Raw genomic sequence first — 17,596 nt, forward strand, 5'->3', positions numbered from 1 at the left:
TGTCTACCCATATCACTCATGGGAAGGGTTGCCGCTATAAAAATGATGGTCTTACCAAAAATAAATTATTTATTCTCAATGATCCCAACTAAACCGCCACAAGATTGGTTCAGATCTCTAGATTCATGTATGTCCAAATTCCTTTGGAAAAATAAACCCCCACGTATAAGCTTAAAAACACTACAAAAGACCAAGGATAAAGGAGGACTAGAACTGCCTAACTTTCAGCACTACTTCTTAGCCAACAGGCTTCAGTTTATCTCAGGATGGCTAAAACACACCCTCTTAGATGAACCTTGGCTAGATGTAGAACAAGCACTCTGCAATAATCTAGAGATCTCAGACCTACCATTTATCAGCTCAAACATCCAACGACATGAATGCTTTAAAAGCATCAACATCAGCTCTTCTCTGACAGCATGGTGGGAGTTTCTAAAATTGACGGTGTCTTCATTAATCCCATGCAAACGTACACCTATCTGGAACAACCCTGACATATTACAAAACAATAATATGATAAACTTTTCAGATTGGAGTGGTAAAGGAATCAAATATTTAGAACATATACTAGAAGGAACAGAATTTATTTCATTTGACGGACTAGTTACACAATATGGGATCAACAAGAAAAGATTTTTAGAATATCAACAAATTAAATCCATAGTAAAAAAGAAATTTAAACCGGGTCAAGTTGAACTACAAACACCACCAAGTGTGGTTCAATTTCTTACTCTTAAACCCCCCAAATTACTATCCAAAATATACAGAATGCTTTCTAAAACAGATGAATCAATATCACTTCCTATTGCAAAATGGGAAGCGGATTTATCAGTTAACTTAGACCTAAACTTCTGGTCTCAGATTTGCTTAAAAACCTTTCATCTAATTAGAAATCCCAGTCTTCAATTAATTCAATACAAAATATTACATAGAGTGCACTATACAGGTCATCGGATGTTCAAGATGGGCTTTACGTCTACCAACAACTGCTCACACTGCCAAACCAATTCACCGGACAATTATATCCACGCTCTTTGGTTCTGTCCACCAGTTCAGAAGTTTTGGCGCGAGATATGTGAAGACTTATCGAAGTGTCTGAAATGTAACATTCCAACTTCCCCCTTAGTGTGTTTGTTGGGCAGCTTAGATAATGTCACTTCAGAAAAGAATATCGCCCATATGGTTTTCACTGCCCTATGCATAGCCAAGAAAACAGTCCTCATGAACTGGAAAAATAAAAATAATCTTAATTCTAACCAATATAGAAATTATCTATTAGATTACATTAGTCTTGATACAGCCTCTGCCACCACATCAGATCAATTGCTCTGGGCTCCTTTGATCAGCTCCATCACCTAGTGGGGGTGGGGGGTCATAGTTTGGTCCCGCCTTCACTGTTGTGATTGGTGTGGGGGTAGGGACAGGCTTAGGGCGTCGGGGGGTTCCCCGGAGGCATCTTCCTTGGGGGGCTCAACCCGGGGTAGCGGTCATGTCCGGTTAGGGGCTCTGTTGGCTCTCAGGTGACTGTTTCCTCGCGGCTGCGTGCAGCAGGGCTAGGGGAGGGTCTGTGCTGACGGACGTGGGTTACTGACCTGGTAGCCTGGCTGCCCCTGGGTGGGTCCGGGATGGGCGTGAGGTTCTGGGGGCGCTCCGTCTCTGGGCTGGGACCCGGACCGGGCCTCGGGGGCTTGGGTCCTGGTTGGTGTGTTGCCGGGGTTGTGGGCGGGTGGGTGCATGGGGGCCCAGCCCTGGAGCAGGGTGCCGCCGGTGCGTCGAGCCACCTGGGGGGCTCTTCAACTGGTGGGGGAGATTGTCACATCTTGCAGGAGCTTTCCTCTCCTCAGGAGCTCCCTCTGCAGGAGGGGGAGATACAGGAGAGGTGGAGGAAGATCTCAGCCTGGGTGTTTATTGTCTTATGTAGTCTGGAAGATGAGTGGATGGTGGGGTGGGTGCAGTTTTCTCTGTGGTGGGGTTGGGTGGACTGTCCCGGGCTCTGTGGGGCCGGGCGGCGCTGCTGCACTGGGCCCGGTCTGGATGGGCCTGGGCCCCCTTTCCCTGGCGGGTCGCGGAGTATGGGGGTGCCTACTGGGGTCAGCGGGGGAGCTGGCCCCAGGGAGGGGTCACTTGCCCCTCCCTTCCTTCCCTCCCCATCTCCAGCTGCCTCCCTCTTCCCGCTCCACCACAACCACCCACACATGCAGGGCCTTGGAGTAGGGGTATGTCACCAGGGTGCAGAGGAGGCTACCCCCCCCTCTGTCCCCTTCTGGCTGCCTCTGCCTCAATTTTATCCCACAACTTAGACATTCACATTACTCACACTCTCATTACACATACATATAGGATTTTGGGGGTGGGCACGATACACGGAGTCCAAAGTACCATCAGGGTGTACACCCCACCCCTGGCATCGTTGCCCACCTCTCAATTTTAAATACACGTAGACATTGAGGGCTAGCAGGAGGGACCATGCGCTTACCTGCTGCTCTCTGGCAGGTAGCTCCATGCCCTCCTGGGTTTTAAATGCACCTTAGAACACACATGCATCAACATTACAATGAGCGGGTGGAGGGAGGTTTGGAGTCTTCTCTCACCCCCATTCTCTGCGACCTGCTGGAGCAGGGGGGCTAGGACTAGGAGGAGGAGTTGGCCGTCCGACTGCGGTCTGGAGTGTGGAGCCTTCCTGCTGCTGCGGAGTCGGGGCGGTCTGCCTCCCCCCACCGCAGGGAAAAGGGAAACACCACCTGGGTCTGGGTGCAGTTCCCCCCTCCGGGGGCGGGGGCACCTAGACCCGGTTTGTAGAGTACGCTTGGGGAGTGTGATCGTGTGTACAACGTCTCTTTATGTCTGTCTCCACGTTGGTTGAGTGTGGAGTGAGTGCATATGAGAGCATGAGAGTGGGAATGGATGTTTGTATCTGTGGCAGAGAGGCAGGCGCGTGGAACAAAGAAGCTGCGAGCAGACCGGCGTCGGACTGAGGTCAGGAATATGGAGGTGAAGAGCTGGCATCCAGCGGGCTGCTGAGAGCAGAGGGAAAAACAGAATTAAAACAGAGTTTAACTATGACGAGGTTCTACGACTGTGAAGCCTTCACTAACGAGGGTTAATCGACATCCTGGCACAGAATGTTTGAGACCACCGGCACGCTGGAAAAATCCAGAACTCACCCGGACCATGACAAAATCTGAATTAGTCAGTCTACACATGCTCCAACACATTGTGAGGTGATTGTATTGGAGCGAGAATCCCCAAGAGAGTCAGGTGCGTCTTCACACATCGGCCAGTGTAGGTAAAAATGACAATCTCGTTGACTCACGAAGCAAACCCTGAGCTGTGGCTCCTCCTCCAGCGATAAAGCAATTTAAACTAGAGGTGGCCCTACCCTTTACCATTGAAAAAAACAACAGTGATCAATAGAGCAATTTCAGATAGGCAGACTCTTGCTTTGACCAATCAGAGAGATTGGGTCTAACCTGAACTGGAAGTTATCGCCTGTCAGAGTTTGAGGTAATGTCAGACCAGTAGAAAAAAGTTACGTTTTTACTGTAACACCACAAACATTTTTAACAAAATATCTTCATAACTTCAAATGCAAATAGAAATTTTTAATTTAAAAATGTATCCACAAGTTTTTCAAACAACAAAGTTACACGCAATCTTTTACCTAAAAATGCAGCAAAGGCTTTTTACATAAGCATTTAAAACTATTTACAGAACAATCAGGTCTTCTGCATCAAATAAGAAGGTACACACATTATTTGTGCCACTCCAAAAAACTGTTTCTGTCCACTATAAGACAGAGGAGAACACCACAGGCCTAAACACTGCACACCTGACAACAGGAGGTGTATCACTCCTCCTGTTTTTCACCTGGAGACAGCGTTTACACTGCAATCCTCCGTTGGTGGCTCTTTTGCGACAACTGTGACATTCACTAGTATAACTGACACACAAAACAAAACAACAGCTACACTACACACTAACTACACAAGACATCAAACTACCTATAGACTCCAAACACGCTAAACGTCACACACCTCTCACATCTCAAAACTTGCTCTCTCCTTCTTTCACTTACTCGCTCTCTCACTCCTAAAACTTCCCCCTCTTCCTAAACAACCAAATGCCATGTTTCCATATAATTGTTTGATTGGTTGACATGGTACAGTGATGCTTATTAACTCAATATGTACATAATTTTCTGGGCAAAAAACAAGAAGCTTCAGGTTATCCATCATCCGCATGTCATAAACGAGGAGGACAGAATGCTTTACATTAATGACTATGATGCTAAACACCCCTCATGTCAGCCATACCTGAAGACATTGATGGTGGCTGACGCTATATTCTGATGGTGACTCCTGAATTTCCTTCACTTCCTCCTCATCCTTGAAATGCTCCTGATGGATGTCCACAGCATTGTTCAGTCTGATGGCATCCTCCATGACCTGGACAACATGATACCATTAGAATGACATCATAGAATGAGTGGTGTGACCAGAGCCAGAAATGCACTCATTGATCCTTTTGTTGATTTATTGCTATCATCATACACTACTCAGGGCTCTAGACTAACTTTTTGCCATGTGCCGGTACGCCTAACTTTTTAAAGTTAGGCGTACCGGCACAAAAGTTAGGCGCACACAAATTTTATAATAATTTATATAATATAATGTGTTTTTCTGGATACACTGTGCTTTTTCAGCATTCAAAGATTGATGACACCGTGTCAGAGCACTGGCTATGAATTTCAGAAGGATCAGGCCTTAACTTAACAGAAAAGTTAGCAATAGTTCTTTTCCTATTACAGCTACATCCACTTCTGTCGTGCCTAGGCTGCTCACTAGGGCTGGGTATCATCACTGATTTCTATAATCCATTCGATTCCGGTTTTCAAAGTCCCGATTCGATTCAACTTAGCCTCAGACAGTCAGAAATATTATAATTCTGATCATTTATCAGTACTGACTTCTTCAGAATTGTGAACATCACAGCAGATGCCTTTGTGTGAAAGTAACAGAGAATAAAACAGAAAAACATGAAGGAGATTTTTCTGGTCTGGCTTTTTATAGCAGATAACCTTAAAAATATTCTACAATGTTCTGCATATAAAGTTTAAATTTCTTCAGTTTTGAATAACAGAAAAAATAGGCTTTCTTGTCCGAGGTCATTTAAGTGAAAAAAAGAAAAGAAAAAGACAGCAGCCACAGCGCTGTAAACAACGGTAGACTGGTGGGTAATAAGCGAATGAATAATACAGAAAACAGAGATTGGAGACGGGAAACTGTTCTTGAAGTACAGAGAGAGATCGAGAGAGAGCTAGCTGTGCATGAAGTGTGATTTTAATAGTCGTGGAAGCAAAACAGCAAAATTCATGACGACATTGATCAAATGTGAAGCGCAGTTTGCTGCTTCTTTTGCTGCTGGCTCGGTGGATTTTGGTTGGAGAGAGACAAAACCTGCAGCTCAGAATCAGCGCAAAAAGACGTAAACACAGCGCGGACCGGACGCATCAGAATCCCTAATCTCCGACTGCATGTCCGTCTACGGGCCGTCGGGTGAGAAAGCCGAGAAAGACAAAGCTGATTCTGATGCGTCGGTCCGTTCTGTGTTTACGTCTTTGTGTGGAATCCGTGTACCTGCTCTCATCTGCTGTTTGGCTGTTGTTGAAATGGTTTTGTGAGCTTTTATCTGAGAATCTGGCGTTTCTTGCAAAACACAGTTATATTTAAAAGTCGATTCAGGATTTAATGAATTGATATCGCTTTATTCAAGCTACTCACCTCCCACTTCCACCTGCACTTTCAACTGGACCACGGCCAATCAGAGAGGTCCCGCCCCTGACTATCTCTGATTGGTTTAGTCCACGATAGGGGCAAAATGTGTGTCTGTTGTTGACCACAGGGAATGTTGCAGATTTTTTTTTTTTTTTTGCTACCCGAACAGTTGGTCGCACAGGTGCAACCAAATTTTTTTTTTTTAGTCGCACCACTGAAAAATGTGGTCGCATTTGCGACCAAATTGGTCGCACTCTAGAGCCCTGCTACTAATCAACTAATCGAAGTGCAAGTGTCACAGTCTGTTATTTATTCTCCCTCCATGCAAGGCAACATCCAGGGGTGGTGCTGTGGGTTCAGCATGGCTGGCAGCCATTGTTCAATCATGCCTCCCCTACTTCAGTTGGAACGCTGGGTCCTGGAGGAGAGAGCTGCGGACTGCCATGCACCATGAGCAGCCGATGGGAGCGAGAACAGTCGCAGTTCTTGCTTTTTCTGTTGGGGGAGGCCCAAATAGTGCCATTCAACCTTCAGCATCAGCAAGGGGCTGTTTTTACAATGTCTGCCAGGTAATTCTACACCGACTGGGTAGAGGGCATCAGAGGGCCACTACCGCCGTTTCTGAGGAGGACGGATGGAGCCAGGGGACAGGCCCTTTGCATATGCTAATGCACAATGCAGTAGCCAGAGATGCAGCCTGGGCCAACAAGGAAGAAGCTCCACTGCTAAACCTCCTTGTACTGCAGCAATTTGTAGAGGCGCTCCCAGCAGGAATAGCGGAGTGGGTCCACTACCATCAGCAAGCGAGCCTCAAACTTAGTATAACACTGGCCAAAGACCACTGGAAATTTAACAAAGGGGCAAAATATACAGCCTAAGGCTGCGGTTAGCTCCTGCGTGACACACACCTTGACTTTGGGAACAGATTGATGAGACTGATGCAATATTTGGCCACATTGCTATAACAACACCACTTGATTACTTCACACGCATGCTACCAATTATCCATAAATTGCTGCTTAAGGAACTAAGGACTAACGGAAAATTTTAAATGCAAGTTCTTTTTTCTAATGTGTTGTACAACTATCAAATTCATTTTTTTATGTTACATAGTAATATGGTCCTTACCAATTGTGAAACTAAATTAATTAGTTTCATAGATCTAATCCATACTGCTCCTTTAAGGCAGCAAACTCGCTATATTCTATTCATTATACCAATTAATAACACCAGTGGTAAACAAAAACACTACTTTAAAACAACTCAGTGCAAATAGGCATGCATGTTCATTTTCTTTCAACTCACAACAACAACTCAACTTCCAAACCAAAACACCAACACAAAGGAGTGTGAGTTTAGACAGCACCAGTTAGCTAATCACATAGAACTGTAATCTTTGACATTTGTTTACCAAGTGAACAGCTTTAACATTTAAGCAGCTGCAACTGTTAGTGCAAACACTGTGTATTTATAAGGAAAGAGCTTCAGGTCTCCAGATCTACTAGCTAACAAAAGACACGTTACGCTTTCACCTGCTTCTCTGCTTCAACAGCAACAATGTTCCTCTTACATCAGAGGCACAGCTACAGCAAGTGTAGAGCCAAGCAGCCTCACCAGCGTAACCAGTGTTGCTCTTTTAGCTTTGAATGTTTTAACTTAAATGTATTAACAACTTGTGTAATAATATTAACAAAAGGTTTCTACTTTTATCTGTTTGTAACCCTGGGCTACACAACATCCATAAACAACATGTATCCATTCAATATCAATCCAACCAACAACACCTGCATTAACCCAACTATCCATAAAGCCAGCAACCATCCCGCCAACATGCATCAACCCAAAACTCCAACCAGACAGCATGCATCATAGTAAGACTAGGTGGACTGCTGTGGATTCATTTGGATCTTACTCTGCACAGCTGCAGAACACTGTTGATATAGCTCTCGTCCTTTTCCACCTTATTCCTGAAAAGGCTTGTTTGTTTCTTCTCAGCAGGGTCGATGTCCTTGGGCCACCCCCCCTCCACTTGGTTTACTCCACAGCTTCTTGTCTCATGAAGTTTTGTGTTCACCTGAAAACAACAAGTAGCACCTGAGATTCACACAGACAGGCAATTCACACAGTGCACTGTTAATCAGGAGGTAGAGCAGGTCACTAATCAGAAGGTTGGTGGTTCAGTCCTTGGCTGCATCCCTTGGGCAAGATACTGAACCCTGAATTGCTTTCTGATGCATTCATCAGAGTGTGATAAAAAACACAGAAAAGTTGCTTTTATGAATGGGTGAATGAGGCATGTTCTGTATATAAGAACCAGTGTCTTTACTATGTATGTAATTTCAACCCTTTTGGCAATCCAGTTCAAGCTGTGTGTAGGTGATCAGTTACTGCAGGAGCGTCACACTCATTTTAGTTCATGGACTGCTTCTAGCTTGATTTATCCTAGCCCAATACTAATAAGATAATAATAATAAATACTGTATTGATCCCCGAGGGAAAATCCCTCTCTGCATTTAACCCATTCACTCAGAGAAGGAGTGGGAAGCCACTGGGCACCCAAAGAGCAGTGCGTAGAGACAGCACCTTGCTCAGGGGTACCTCGGGGGAGCCGTTCAGTGGATTTGAACCCCCAACCTTCCAATCATAGGGCCACCACTGTACCTACTGAGCTATCCCTGCCCATAACTCTAGAGTATTCACATTTCTCTGTGTAAAGGCAGCTGATCTGACAGTGTCCACGACTCATAAATAATTTCTAAAACTCATCAATAGCCTGAGATGTCTTCAGAAAAATAAAACATCTCCATTTCTACAAACTACAAAGAAACGCTGCAGTAAAAAATGAGAGAAAACCATCAGCATGGCTCCTCAGGCTCACAGTCTATGATGTGGCAGGCAATTAATTTTCCCAAGGGCCCACATAAGAGACTGGGACTGGGAAGTTCTGGCAGATCACGGTCACATATTCTAGTCTTGTATCTCTATTCAAACTTTTTGGAATGAAGTTTAAGTAATAAGTTACTTAAGTGGCAGGTAATTTCAGACTGACATAAGTCTGCATGCATCAAGACCCTTCAGATTCATACAATTTTGTTTTTAACGTTTTCTGTAATAATTATTTTATTATTTGATTTTGATAATTTAGTTGATAATTATCCCATGATCTCTTGGGAGTGAGGCTCACCTCGTGCTCTGACATCTCCACACCTGTCTGCGTGGCCAGGTCCCGGTGGCTCTTCTGGCTGAAGTTGAGGGCCAGGCTTGGGTCCGGGTGGATGTCCACCAGCAGCTCAGCAGGTGAATCCGAAAACTGACACTGACGGCCAAACTCGCAGCAGTGCTTGGAGTAAGTATAAGTGTTTTCCATGCTGCCATGAAAACACAGAAGAGCCTGCTCTGTACTTGATTCTCTTAAGTGCAGAGGTGGGAAGTGACGAAATGCAAATATTTTGTTACTGTACTTACTTAAAGTAACTTACTTAATGTGGCCGGGGTGTGTGATCTTTCTTCCCCTTCTGTGTATTTAGTAACGGTGGAGCTGGAGGAGCGGATTGGTTGCAGCAGCTAAGGTGTGCCTGTTTCCTGCGTCTGAGTACCGAAAACAACAGTATCAGCTGCTGAGTATTGAATAAAAGCCACACTGAGCACGCAAAGATTGTGTGTGTTGGGTCGATTTCTTCACACTTAGCAGAATTTAAAGACATCTGTATCTTACTTGAGTAGTTTTTTTTCTCACTACTTTTTACTCTTACTCCATACATTTTTAAACAAATATTTGTACTTTCTGCTCCTTACATTTTCAAAGAGGCCTCTTTTGTTTTAATGCATTTCGGAGGAGTTATTATTTCACGTTACTATTAGCCTCCAAAAATCTTTGTTTATTATGCAGCAGCCTATATTATAGGATAATGAGAGATGATTTCTGCCAAAGTAAGAGGTTAAAGTGGAGCAGTGTTTTGTTGATGTTTGTTTCTTCATTTTGTTTTTGCCACAACACCAGAACGGAAGTGCAGGTAATAATAATAATAATAATAATGGATTGCATTTATATAACGCTTTTCGAGATCCTCAAAGCGCTTTACAATTCCACTATTCATTCACTCACTGGTGGAGGCAAGCTACAGTTGTAGCCACAGCTGCCCTGGGGCAGACTGACAGAAGCGAGGCTGCCATATCGTATGAGGTGCCGTAAGGGACATTATTACTGAAACGCTCTCACACACACTACTGAAACGCTCTCACACACACTACTGAAACGCTCTCACACACACTACTGAAATTTTAGCTCTCACACACGCTACTGAAATTTTAGCTCTCACACACGCTACTGAAACGCTCTCACACACGCTACTGAAACGCTCTCACACACGCTACTGAAACGCTCTCACACACACTACTGAAATTTTAGCTCTCACACACACTACTGACATTTTAGCTCTCACACACACTACTGAAACGCTCTCACACACACTACTGAAACGCTCTCACACACACTACTGAAACGTTCTCACATACACTACTGAAATTTTAGCTCTCACACACACTACTGAAACGCTCTCACACACACAACTGAAACGCTCTCACACACACTACTGAAATTTTAGCTCTCACACACACTACTGACATTTTAGCTCTCACACACACTACTGAAATTTTAGCTCTCACACACACTACTGACATTTTAGCTCTCACACACACTACTGAAACGCTCTCACACACACTACTGAAACGCTCTCACACACACACAACTGAAACGCTCTCACACACACACAACTGAAACGCTCTCACACACACTACTGAAACGCTCTCACACACACTACTGAAACGCTCTCACACACACACAACTGAAACGCTCTCACACACACAACTGAAACGCTCTCACACACACTACTGAAACGCTCTCACACACACAACTGAAACGCTCTCACACACACAACTGAAACGCTCTCACACACACTACTGAAACGCTCTCACACACACTACTGAAACGCTCTCACACACACTACTGAAACGCTCTCACACACACAACTGAAACGCTCTCACACACACTACTGAAATTGTCTGAATGTGTCTGTGTCTGAGAGAGAGAGAGAGAGAGAGAGAGAGGGAGGGAGAAATACACTTGACTCTTTACAAATTGGCAGCTGGAATACTTTTAAGTTCTCTTTATGGTTTTTTGTTTTAAAATTCTGTTTTACTTCCAATAGTTTATATTGAAATACATGCAGATTGAAATTAAATTTGAAACATGATTAAATTTTAATTTGTGTGTGTGTGTGTGTGTGTGTGTGTGTGTGTGTGTGTGTGTGTGTGTGTGTGTGTGTGTGTGTGTGTGTGTGTGTGTGTGTGTGGGTGGAGGGGGGGGGGTTGCAAGACAGAGAAAAAGAAGTAATGAGTTGACAGTTAGTATCAGCGAGTGAGTGACATACAGAGAGAGAGTGGGACTGGCATCAAATGAACTGTTTTGTAGTCTATTCCATGTATCTGCTGAGAAAGCTCAAATCTCAAATACTGTATCGAATCATTGGTTTACTTTGTGGTAATAGTGGTAGTAGTGCCACCTAAAGTCAGCTTTACAAATGACACTAAAGTTTATTATGTGATAAAAAAAATTTAATTCCTTTTTTAGAAAAGAAATTAATCAAAAAAGTTTAAGACACCACTTAATACAGATACAAAAACCTGGCTAGGTCTCACGTTGATTAAAAAATTCCCTTTTACAATTGTCTACTTGTTATATCTCTAGCTCTGTTCTGTTGAGCATGTGCCACTCCTGCATTAAAAAAAAAATACGTTTTTTGACTGACTGTAACTTTTTACTGGGGAAAATAACTTTGAACCTACAATGAAACTTGTAAGATTATGATGTCAAATTTCTTAGAAAGGGCCCTGCAAGGAGAGCTCATTGCCACTATCTGCACTAGTGATGTGTCGGTCGCGAACGAAACAAATCTTAGAGCCAGATCTTTGAAGTGAATTTCCCCGTACCTCCCTGCATATCTGTTTCTGGTTGGTTTCTGTTAGTTTTTCCCAGTTTAGGTTTTCTTAGTTTCATGTTCACCCTCGCCATTCCTGTTCTATCCTCTTTTGGTTTAAAAAAACTCACTTGCACCACAGCTGCCGCATTTTGGGTACTAAATAATTCTCACATGGCTTGCCCCGGCAACCCGTGACAGAAAGCTGAAAATTCAAATAGTTAAAAGTTAAAATGTAAATGGTAAATGGCCTGTATTTGTATAGCGCTTTTCTAGTCCCTAAGGACCCCAAAGCGCTTTACACAACCTGTCATCCACCCATTCACACACACATTCACACACTTAAACCATTTAAAATGTAAATAGTTTTTGTATTTTTTGTATTGTAGTTTTTGTAACACTGCTCATGTAAAAAAAAGTGGAACAACTAAGGTTTTAAAAGCTGTAGAAGCTTTACAGTTATATTTTATTACATCGGTTGAACACAGAAACATAAAAAAACAACCCTAATGAGACTCATGAGACTCATTTTTCATTTATATTAAGAACAAAGGAATTTCACTGATTATTACTCTGAGGACAGCCTGCGTTCCCCCTAGCTGCACAGAAAATGGGCAAAAACTTTTATCTGGTAGGACCAGGGACTTTAAAAAGCCACAAGCCTCTTTATTAAGCTACAGAACACAGCTTTTGTTTATCATTAAAGCTTTAAATGCAGGTCAATTTGTGGTACAACAAAAACCGGTTCACATGACCACTCCACATCCTTATAAGCCTCTTAAGAATTAAACTAATGTCTCCATATTGTGCATTTTTTAATTGTCTCCTTTCTATCCTCTGTCTTCAGCAGAGTGTCGTTCTTCAGTCATAAATAATGAAGGGATACTGCTCTCGCCAAACTACCCAATGAACAATGAACAACCACAAGTGCATCTACAGCATCAAGGTCATAGATCTTAACGCTTCAGAATATGCATGACATGAGTTTTTATTGAGAAAAATAATGGCTATTGATCATTGCAAGTATTTAAGAGATGTCAAATGTATTACCAGTCTTCAAACCTTTGTGAGGGCTTGTCACCTGCTATGTGGGTCATTAGTGCTAATTTCGATTTGATGTTGATCTGAGGTTCAAGCTGGGAAAGGAATCAACATCTCTGCAAGAACCTTTCATCTTGCCCAGGGTGATATACTCAAAGTAAACTCACTCACACATACACACATTTGGTCTTTGCCCTTGACAGAAGGATACAAACTGGTGTACTCAAGTAAGTTAGCAGTGAACACCACCGTTTAGTATAGAGCGAAAGCCTAATCTGTTTCTCCAAGACTTCATTGAAGATTCATTCAGGAGGTGACAAAAAGCCCTACAACAACATTTCAGGTTCCACTTGCCTCATTTAAGGTCAGAGTTCATGAAATGGAAGTTTTAGAGTGGCCTAACATATTTTGTATTGACTCTGCCAGTATCTTTGTCTAATCTTTGAATTTTTTTTTGGATTATCTGGGGCAGATGTACATACATTCTAGCAGTATGCCTCAAATTATTCACCAGTTAGATGCCTCATGACAACTGCTGATTTCTGACAAATGCAACAGGCTCACTAGAACAGTTTAACTCTAAATGGATGGATGGATCACAGAAGGAAATATGAAATTTTCCACTGAACCGATCACAAGAAACATGTCACGTTTGATTAACAAAGCTTTCAGCGTAAGACGACGTGGTAAAGATGTGTTTTGATGTTCACCAAAGCACACCCACATTTGGCAGTGCCCTCTTAGACGCACAGTTGGAATTCTAATTGTTTAAATGGTGTCATGAAGGGTGATCGCTTAGTATTATTCACTTTGAAGTGTCAGGATCCTGGGTCTCCTGACCCAGTGTTGAGTTTCTTGTATCTCAGTGTTTTTGTACTATGATGTATGTTCTAAGTTCTCTTTGTTGCCCCAGTTTATTCTATAGAGTCTAGTGTCTTGGGTTTCTTGTATTCTGTTTAGTTTTCTGAGTATTTAGTAGCTGCCCTCTGTGCTCCTTTATGTTGATCTCTGTGTTTCTTTGTTGCTCTGTCTCTCCTGTCAGCTGTATCTCCTAGTCCAGTCTGCATCTCTGTGTTACATTTCCTGTTTTACTTTAAAGGTCTGTGTCCTACGTGAATATATTGTGTTTCGATTCCCTTGGCTCTCGTTATGTCTGATTTCTCCTACCTGTGCTCCCCTTCTGTGTCTCATTCCTCTCGTTATTTCCCAGTGTATTTAAGGACACGCTGAAGCGATTATATCTCTCGGCTGGCCTGAAAACACCTTTGTGGAGGTGGCTGAGGAGCGGGAGGTCTGGGCTTCTCTGCTTAAGCTGCTGCCCCTGGTCTTGGATAAGTGGAAGAGGATGGATGGATGGATGGCTGGATGGATGTTTTGAGTTTACCTCTCTATTGTTGCTTTAGCGGTGGCTTCTGGAGAAAGTCTCTCTTGGATCAGAATACCAACTTTTGTCTCTGTTATCAATCTGACCATTAATCTGCATTCAAAGAACAAATTAGGGCTTTACTCGTGTTGCCAGCTCACATGAAAGGCATTTTAAGGGCTTTTATTGTGAAGCAAACACAAACTTCACCAACTATACCGATTATTGACCAACTTTTTCTTTCTCTGTGCCAAGCTGAGCTTTGCTACAGTAGTAAAGCACCCTTTAGAGCGCTCTCACCTTAAGCATAACCAGGTAGTCGTCATGACGCTGTATGTTGGGGATGTTTGACAAAGCTGTAACTCCTGCTTTGAAATCTGGAGAAACCTGAAAAAAACACATTGTGGTTTTAACTCTTATCCTGTGAAGATTTAAAGAGGGAAAGAAGAAAGAATTCCAGAACAGAGGAAGCTCAAGTCAGAGTTTTACTTACTCTTGAGGTTAACCAGAGGGTCCAAGGCTTTATCGCAGTTACTGGAAGCTGCCAGGGGCTGACAGTTTTTGTACTTCTCCACTGTGAAGAGACACACAAAACACGCCACTGATGAACAGACTGACTTGCACTACATCAACGGGGGAGCTCACACTAACGAGTACAAGGGTAACAATTTGTTCTTCTTATTCTGCAATAAAAGGAAACATATGAGCTGACACTTAGCAAACAGTGTTCCTTTTGTAATGTCTCCATCTCCTGGTCATCATTGGAATTTCAACTAGTGACACAGATTAAAGAGACAGAAATTGTTTGTTCTATTGACACCAATAAAACAAGAAATGTCTTCATGTAACCTGTTATATGCACACAACTGAAAGGGACACAATAATAATTGGTGATACTTTTTTCCATACAAATGACTGGCCAGTAGGTGGCAGTTTTGTACACATCATTACTTATCCTGACCATAACCTGCTAAAACACAGATTAGGTGTGGGGCACATAACCGTGTTGATGTGAACCCCCTCTGCAAACCTGTAAATCCAGGTCAACCCTCAGGATATCTCACTAAACCTCTGCTCTGTAGCACAGCTCTCTGCACGTACTGCATTCAATTCAGCTTTATTGATATAGCGTCCTCTTTTCGAGATTTTCGAGATAGATGATAGATGTCTGGGTTTTCCTACACACACATATGTGTGACGTCATCCCTGAGCTGCTGCTTTGTGAGTTGTTGTTCCGCGCTCACAGACGGGACAGAGCTGCAAAAGAAATTTCCCTCGTAGCGTCCCGGTACTGGTCATTTTTCTTATTCAGATTAGGCCTTATTTCTGTACCATTATTTAATTCCACTGGCTTTAAGTTATTATTATTATTTTTTTGCCCTTGTTGACTTGTAAAAGCCTATATGACATTTTTTTGTTTCACCATTCACTAACCACACCGAGAAGGCATCGTTTAAATGTGTTAAAATTATCTTATTTTCTTCAAGAAAACAGTATTATTAAAGTTTATCATGACTGGGCCGAGTGTCCTCTTTTTTTTGGAAATCAAAATATGGTCATCCTACGTGTGTGTGTGTTTATTTTGTGTAAACTGCACATTTCTAATTTCTAATTTTTATTGCACAGATAAACTACGTCATCTAAACACTAATCAAAAATAGCTAAAATTATTAAAAGTGTCGAACATAAGAAGCTTGTACGTTGCTGTTTTCGTAAAGATACCTTTGTCTCACACGGAACATACATGTTCTACATTATTACTCTGGCAGCTCTCAGTCCATACAGACAGGACACGTTGCAGCGTAATTGCAGACAGGTGAGTGGGCCTGAGCTCCACCCAGGCAGAATAACGAGTGGAAGAAAGCAGCAACACAATAAACATATGTAGCCTTGCGGAGCCGGCCGGGCAGACATCGAGACCATGACAGAGTGCAAAAATCTTATACTTGACAACACACACACAAAAAAAAACCCACACACACACAACAAAAATCATAATGTGTTTGTGATTTGGATTTTTATTTAAAGGTGAAACCTTTTTTTTCTTTTTTTGCCAGATTAGACATTTTGATTAAATTCATTGAAGTATACTTTAGTTTTTTTGTTTTACTTTGATGCTATAATAGATGTTTTTAAAATTTAGTAATATTTAATACTATATTGCATCATGGCAAAACAACAGTCTCCTCAAGCTGCTTTATACTGTAAGGTGAAAACACTACAGTAAAAGCCAGAAAACCCCAACAATCCAATGATCCCCTTTGAGCAAGCACTGGGCGACAGTGGGGAGGAAAAACTCCCTTTAGGAAGAAACCTCCAGCAGAACCAGGCTCAAGAAGGGGCGGCCATCTGCAGCGACCGGTTGGGGGTGGGTGGGCAATCTCAGTCCACGAGGGCCGGTGTCCCTGCAGATTTTAGATGTGTCCTCGAACCAACACAGCTAATTTAAATGGCTAAATTAGCTCCTCAACATGTCCTGAAGTTCTCCAGAGGCCTGGTAACGAACTAATCATGTGATTCAGGTGTGTTGACCCAAGGTGAGATCTAAAACCTGCAGGGACACCGGCCCTCATGGACTTCTTCTTCTCCTTTGTGTTTAACGGCGGTTGGCAACCAACGTAAAGGGGCATTACCGCTAGGGCTGGGCCATATTATACCGTTCACGGTAATACCGGTATGCAACGATAGGAAAATGAAATATCGCGATAGAATATGAGTAAAACGCGCATGCGCAGTGCCTTTGTTTTCATACGCACATGGCCGATTGTTGAGTGAAACAGATGAACCAGAATTGGTTTGTAAAAATGGTGCAACTTCAGTGATGTGGAACTGGTTTGGTGTTTGTCCGTCAGATACACAACAAAGCACATTTTTTTGCAGAACATGCAATCGGCCGTCGTTATTGTCGTATTTGTCGTATTTGTCAGACTAAGATGCTCTTAAATCTGGGAGTAATCTGGGTCCTAAACTCTGTGTCCTTCAGGTCAAACGAACGCTGTAGCATCACTGAGAGTTAAAAACTGTCTAAATTCTTTCATCTTTAATAAAACGATCAGCATTGCTGCTTTACCAGGTGTAACTATGAAGTTTAACTTCCAGGCATCCATGAAAACAAAATGTATTACATTTAACGGAGTTAGAAGTTAGCAGGAAGCTAGCGGAAGTTAGCTCGCTAGTTTTGCTAGTTACCTAAGCATGATATTGCATGTTCTGACTGAGAAATTTCTGAAAAAAATTCAAACGTACAGCTCTGCTATCACTTCCAACATAAATGAAGACAGGAAACTAAACAGCAGTGACGTTTGTAGGGTTACTGAAGTTGGGCTAGCTGGTATATAATGATGTGCTACATGATCGCTAGCGACACAGCTATGTTAGCATAACATAAACAGTGAAGCTGGAGGACGAACACTAAGGTTCCTGATAGTTAGAGACAAATGCAA

At 42.7% G+C, this 17,596-nt stretch overlaps 1 protein-coding gene across 2 annotated transcripts; it reads right to left on the bottom strand.

The window, feature by feature from the left end:
* Nucleotides 1-1,042: 1,042 nt before the first annotated feature.
* LOC308411836 (dynein axonemal intermediate chain 2-like) lies at nt 1,043-14,915 on the bottom strand. Of its 2 annotated transcripts, none has more exons than XM_080905873.1 (6): nt 14,647-14,915; nt 14,454-14,540; nt 8,959-9,362; nt 7,687-7,848; nt 4,314-4,445; nt 1,043-3,014 (listed from the first exon to the last, which is right to left on the bottom strand). In XM_080905873.1, the coding sequence occupies exons 3-6, from the start codon at nt 9,139-9,141 to the stop codon at nt 2,631-2,633; spliced, it is 861 nt and encodes a 286-aa protein (XP_080761999.1). In that variant the 5' UTR covers nt 9,142-9,362; nt 14,454-14,540; nt 14,647-14,915; the 3' UTR covers nt 1,043-2,630. The 2 variants fall into 2 exon arrangements, with proteins under 2 accessions (XP_080761999.1, XP_080761998.1); XM_080905872.1 differs by having other exon boundaries at nt 1,043-3,017.
* Nucleotides 14,916-17,596: the final 2,681 nt, after the last annotated feature.

Source organism: Rhamphochromis sp. 'chilingali' (genome assembly GCF_963969265.1).
Source record: "Rhamphochromis sp. 'chilingali' genome assembly, chromosome: 15".
NCBI lineage: Eukaryota > Metazoa > Chordata > Actinopteri > Cichliformes > Cichlidae > Rhamphochromis > Rhamphochromis sp. 'chilingali'.

Bases quoted from the DNA above. Each gene is read 5' to 3' on its own strand.
- LOC308411836 (XM_080905872.1), bottom strand. From the start codon at position 9,141: ATGGAAAACACTTATACTTACTCCAAGCACTGCTGCGAGTTTGGCCGT. The intron at 7,849-8,958 runs GTGAGCCTCACT...TGTTGTTTTCAG, and splicing joins TGGAGATGTCAGAGCACGAG to GTGAACACAAAACTTCATGA. The intron at 3,018-4,313 runs GTATGGCTGACA...CTCTGCTCTCAG, and splicing joins GCCACCATCAATGTCTTCAG to CAGCCCGCTGGATGCCAGCT.